A 6,179-nucleotide genomic window follows, 5' to 3' on the forward strand; every position below is an offset into this window, starting at 1 on the left:
GGAAAGATAACATGGTAAGTGCTATCTGAAATGAGGTTTACAAGGAAACCATTTAAATAGAATTTGTGCATCGGCCTTTACTGTTTGCTATGACATTAAGAAACACGAATCAGCAAACAGTTCATGAGACTGAGTTACTGTTATCTACTTAACCAATTTGATGGGTTGGGTTCTTGCTTTGTTGACTGGGATTCAAGTGTCATCAGCAAGTTATTTGCTTTTGGAAAGTCTGCCTAGCTTCATAAAGGTTGACATGACAACTTTTTTCTAAGTATATAGTCGACTGGCCAGTATAAATCATTTTATAATTCAATTGAACATGTAAGGAAGAAGAGTGGATTAGAAGTGCCAGTTCCAATTGTTTTACTGCAGCTGCTGGAAAGTTTGTGGACAGTAGAATGGTAATATATTCAAATGTAATAGGAATTTGACCATTCTAGGCTCAAATAGCTATGATGCCAGTCGAGTTTTGCATGTTTGGGAGCTTTTTGAAGGCACTCCAAAACCAATCAATGCTTTTCTTCTCGGTTTCTGCATGTCTGCATCACCACTTGCAAAATCATAGGTTTCTGTCAACTGGTTACCTGTGTTGTATTTTGTAACTAGACACCAATCGTTTGGCATGCATGTGCTAGCACTCAATGGGGGAATACATTTCTGATGCTGTCATTTTTGGCTCAGTTTTTATTTGGTGCAAAAATGCATGAAGTACCAGCTTTGCGCGAGAAAGGACCTACCCTTAAAGTGCCTCTTCAATTTGCTCGTGTTGTAAGGTATGTAATGTAATTAAACTTGGAAACCCCGCCCCCCAAATCACTTGCCTTTCAAAATCATTTCCAGCAAACCAGGTAAATGCTTTGGACATCAATTTTTCGGTGTTTTCTGACGCAGGTTGTGTTTTGTATGCTGAGCAAGACACTTCTTTGGATTGTGATAGAATTTTTGGTAATTTAATTTTATCATACTATTGCATGTAGGATGGTTCGAGATGGCTATTTTGGCTTCCAAGACTATTTTGAATCCTTATGCGACAAGGTGGAGGGTGGCAATGACTTTTACCTTCTTGGTTACGACTTCCAGAGCTATCTAGAGGCACAGGTAATCTTTTGTTCTATTGAAATTCCCGAAGGTCAAGCATTAGGGTGCTCCACAACTTGAAACGGTTCCAAGAATCCCATGCTTACACTATTCAACTGCAGGCTGCTGCTGATAAAGCATTTGTTGATCAAGACAAGTGGACTCGGATGAGCATCCTTAGCACTGCTGGGTCTGGAAGATTTAGCAGTGATAGAACAATTGAAGAATATGCGGAGAAGACTTGGGGAATCGAACCCTGCAGATGTCCATTCTAATCAAAACTTTGAAGTTCTCTGTAGAAGGTACTTTTCCTTTGGTTATCCCAATGACCTGGCGGCAACAGTTCTTATGCCTTGATCTAAGCCAGTACTTTTACTGCCGGAGGACGAAACCACTTTGGCTTTCAATTTAGATACCCCATCTTCCCACACATTTCCGGCAACTATACTGACTGCACATAGAAAGAAAACTCCATGTTTGATTCGAAGTGCAATAATAACCCAATAAACCACTACACGAGTAACTTGGCTTTCGGACAAATTTTGTCGTGAAGTTGAGAGGAATATCGTATGTTCGTGGAAAATTATGTTTCAGATACGTACCACTATGAAACTTTATGTGAGAAACATATGTTTTGTGCTGCATGAAAGTCAGAAGGTATTACTCTAAAAAATGGCGTTGTGGTGTGTTGGTGGAATCCGCCCGAATAACACGGGGGTTTGTTGTTAAGACAAAACCCACAATTTAGTGGACAAGGTTGTCCTAGCAGACCACCGAGCTATCCACTTCGACCAATACCCAGATGGCCAGGGTTGTCATAGAGGACAGCCAAGGCCCATGCCAAGAGGTAGCTGTCCGCTATTGTTTTCCCTGTCAGTCGACCCGGGGCTTGCATTTATATTTAAAAGTTCTAATAATTTTTCCTTCACATGAATTGTAGATGTGATGTGTTTGCCTCTCTTCTTGTCAATGGCTGTTGCACACTTACCTGTCTTACCGATGATTATTAGGGATGGAATGAGTATCTATATATATTAGATTTGTAACTCAATGGCTGTTGCACACTTACCTGTCTTACCGATGATTATTAGGGATGGAATGAGTATCTATATATATTAGATTTGTAACTCAAGTATAAATTTTTTAATATTTTTTTTATTAACACAGTACTCGAGCTAATTTACACATTTTTTATATTTGAATCTAAACTTTTAGTATTGAGTATTTCATCATATATCCACAACCCCAACTACTATACTAAGATCAATTCATCAATATTTCCCTATTGAATCAAACCACTCTTAAACCATGTAAACATCAACCCCAAAACAGCCAAATTGTTTTTTAAAAAATTACCCGTACAAGCACTAAAATTCAAAACATGATTAACCCTCAATTTTAATGTCTCTCCAGGCTCCGTAACACAAATACCTTCAATAAAATCTTTAGCACTACCTAACACAACTCTAGCTAAGTAACTTGTGCCTGTGTAGTATTGAAGATTCTCACTAATCACTCCTAGAACTACGTTGGTGTAAAGACTTTTTATAAAGGAGAAATTATGGGGATGTTGGAAGCTTGTAAAGGTTTTGAGTTGGAACATCGCTGAGGTCTTGAGAAAGATGGTTTTTCCTGTGGTTATTCATGTTTTCATCTTTTTTAAGGTTAGGTTTTAATGGAGTTGTCGACAAAAAGATTGGATTTTCGTGGGCTTCTTTAAGAGAAAAAGGATGGATTTTTATGGGTTACTGGGCTTTTCAAATAGGGAGAGGCATTTTTGTTGATTGAGGAAAGTAACGTCCAAGTTTATATATAAAGACACACACATCAAAATTTATGGCTATTAATGCATTTTGGATCATATTTAATTTTAATTTTGGTTAAAGTAAAAATATATTCTTAATCAATCCACAATCTAAATTTTTATTTTTAGATTTTACTTGAATCCAACCGAATAAAAAAATCTTATATCTATTTAGATAAGATAGAATAAATATTCATTGAGTTTAAATAAAATTATCATTCCAAAAAGCTACCATGAATGATAAATACATTGATTATCTTATCTAATATGCCACTAACACATAATAACTCATTTTGTAGGTTACCTATGCAATAAAAATAATTATTTTTCATGATTATATTTATACAATATGACTATAATTTCAAGCTCTATGAAATAATTTGATGTAACCAAGATATATAAATATCTTTTATCACAAGATAACAAAAAAATAATAAAACAAGTCACACACCAACTTAACATATATCCTATTATATTTTTTATTTATATTCTCTCTATTATATCTTATTTCACTTGAATAAGTTGTTAATTAGGCATTAAAGGGTTATGTATCCTAATAAAGGATTTGTTTTTGCAATAAAGCATGAAATGGTTAAGCCCAAACATATCATCCCATCAAGAAGTTGTGGGGAGTTCAAATCTAATTTAAAGTTTTTATATTATTATTAGTGAAATCATCTATAATGAATGAATAAAAATTAGTTCATTCTTATTTCATATGCCATCTAAATTTCTTCTTCATGGTTGATGACTTAGAAATATAAAGATAATAAAGATTAATCCATCTCTTTATAACAAGTACATAAGCTTTTATTTAATCTTCAACAAATCACTTATTAAATTAAAGTATTCATTTAATCTATTTTAATTACATAAGAACATCTTTAAACTTTGCAACTCCCTCAATAAGTGAAATAACAACTAGCTCCAATGCATGCATTCTTAATTGTATATATACAACTCTAATTTTTTAAAGAAATAAGATAGATGACATGCAAAAATATAAATCTTTTTTTGAAATATATATGTTTATAGGGTTGATATAAGGTTTTTTTCACTTATTTTTTTTTAATTTCATCCTTTAACTTTGAGTTTGTTGAAAATTAAGTTTCGTGATTTTCTTCACTTTTATTTTTAAAAGGTTATCTTGATCTTATAATCTAAGTTATAAGTTTAGTAAGTTAGCTTGGATGACTCAAGTTTTTTTTGGAATGTTTTTATCGGATTGAATATATTTTTGGTCTTGTCCTTTAATATTGGGTTAGTTTAAGAATTGAATTTCATGATTTTTTTTTGTTTTACATTAGATTATGTTATTTTGTTCGCGTGATTCGGTTTGCAGGTTTTTCATTTTTCTTATCCTTTTTATTAATTGAGTTTTATTTTTTTATCTTGTCTTTTTATATTTGAATTGTTAGTAACTCAGCATCATAATTCTTTCAATTTTCTTTCCATGGTATTATTATAGCCCTAAAACTCAAACCACAAGTTTTGCATGCTAACTTTGATTGATCTAGATCATTATTTATTATTTTTTTAATTTTATTATTTAACATTGAGATGCATAAAAATTAAGTTTTATGATTTTATTTTTTTTAATAAAAAATGCTCTTTTTATATGGGTCATAATAATAATTTTTTATTTTTTATTTTAATATATTTACTCTCATCATGTTTTTTCATATCTTATAATTAGATAACATCATCTTATTAGATCCCATCATATCTATAATTTAATTGATCAATTTTTCTAATTTTTTATATCAAAAACATTTGTGGCAAAATCATCTACATAATGTATTTGTTTTTGTAGTCTATCATGTTTTTTAAAATATTTTTTAATTTTTTATTTGAAATTTAATTTTTTCAATGATTTTAATATAACATATCAAAAATTAAAAAATATATATTATTTTAATATATTTTTAATTAAAAAACAATCTTAAAAATAAGATACCAAACACCCATTGACTAAAAAGCAAAAACAAAATAATGCGAATCTCGTCTCTCTTCCTTTGTAGTTCCAAAATAGACGGGACATGTAGCGTAGTGTAGATGACACGGTAAAAGCAGAAGAGGAGGAGGGGGCTGGAGACGCAAAAATGGAAGCTGTTTATTATTATTATTATCTACTACCCTTTGTATTTCCAGCCATTTGGTCAGCTGTGCTGGGTCTCTCATCTCAAGATCACCAAAACCAGCTCTACGAGGCCAAGCTCAGAATCACTCAATCAGGTAACCAAACCAAACCAAGAGGTTTAGTTTCAGAATTTTGATTGGTTGATTGCCTAATTAATCAATGTAAATGCAGAATCTCGTCTTGAGGAAATCACTCAAAATATAAACGACAGAGACCGTTATTTGGAGAGATGTGAGAATCTAATTGGAGAACTAGACCACAAATTAAACCATTTGCAATCTGTTTTCTCAGATTTAAAGGTTGGCTGGTTGGTTTCTTGAATTACATTATCACGTAGTTAGTTCATTTGGGACTCAACCTGCTAATTTAATGAATGTTTCTTTTTTATTTGTAGGTTGCTGATGACAAGATTAAAGACCTAGAAGAAGAGGTGATTAATATAATTATTAACTGGTTATGTGAATAGTAGTAGGTTGTTGATAATGTCTTGAATGACAGGTTAGGGTTTTGTGGGCTGCTCTGAGAAAGAACAATTTTGATATTCATGTTTTAGAATCGAAAGCCCGGGAAGCTGAGGATAGATTGCAAATGGTAACTACGCAAGTTGAGAAGGTCAATCCTCTTAACTAGTTTGCTTTTATTTATTTATTTGAGTGGTTGTGGATGTTATTGTCGGGCATTTGGAGATTTGAGAACTAATTTTAGATATTGTCTGCATATTACATTTTTTATGTTTCCTTGAATAAACAGCCGGGGAAAAAAGAGGAGCCGTGTTATCTTGTGTTTTGTTCAATCTTCTTATTTGCAAGTTTATTGTGTTATTCATGGTGAAGATTGTGTTGTTGGAAATCTAATGGAACTGCAATATTCCATGGAAGTGAAAAGGGATATAGGCAATATTCCATGGAAGTGAAAAGGGATATCAAGGAACTAAAATAGTTTGTAGAGTGAGCCTTCGGAAGCATATATGCAGAATATGGCTTTGTTTTTTAGTCACTTGTCATTTGTTTGGTACTTCGAAATCTGCAGTTTGAGAGGTTAGGGGAAATTGTCTGTGCTGGAAAATAGAGTGGAATCATTTTCATTTATTTATTTATTTATTATTATTATTATTTATTTATTTTTTGAGAGGGGGGGGGGGTTTATATTAATAATTAG

General features: G+C 32.3%; 2 protein-coding genes across 3 annotated transcripts in view; both read left to right on the top strand.

The window, feature by feature from the left end:
• Positions 1-1,744, top strand: part of LOC105127985 (glycogen phosphorylase 1-like) — a 14,349-nt gene extending 12,605 nt beyond the window's left edge. For both annotated transcript variants that reach the window (XM_011029475.1, XM_011029476.1), the window contains exons 21-24: positions 1-14; positions 682-773; positions 978-1,098; positions 1,200-1,744. In XM_011029475.1, the coding sequence (XP_011027777.1) occupies positions 1-14; positions 682-773; positions 978-1,098; positions 1,200-1,352 (380 nt within the window). In that variant the 3' untranslated portion in view covers positions 1,353-1,744. The remainder of the gene's footprint in view (positions 15-681; positions 774-977; positions 1,099-1,199) is intronic.
• Positions 1,745-4,860: 3,116 nt separating this feature from the next.
• Positions 4,861-6,179, top strand: part of LOC105127986 (myosin heavy chain-like protein) — a 3,504-nt gene continuing 2,185 nt past the window's right edge. The window contains exons 1-4 of the mRNA XM_011029477.1: positions 4,861-5,116; positions 5,193-5,320; positions 5,416-5,451; positions 5,520-5,633. Of these exons, the coding sequence (XP_011027779.1) occupies positions 4,984-5,116; positions 5,193-5,320; positions 5,416-5,451; positions 5,520-5,633 (411 nt within the window). The 5' untranslated portion in view covers positions 4,861-4,983. The remainder of the gene's footprint in view (positions 5,117-5,192; positions 5,321-5,415; positions 5,452-5,519; positions 5,634-6,179) is intronic.

The sequence above is a fragment of the Populus euphratica genome, unplaced genomic scaffold, assembly GCF_000495115.2.
Source record: "Populus euphratica unplaced genomic scaffold, PopEup_1.0 scaffold15.1, whole genome shotgun sequence".
NCBI classification, from domain to species: Eukaryota; Viridiplantae; Streptophyta; class Magnoliopsida; order Malpighiales; family Salicaceae; genus Populus; species Populus euphratica.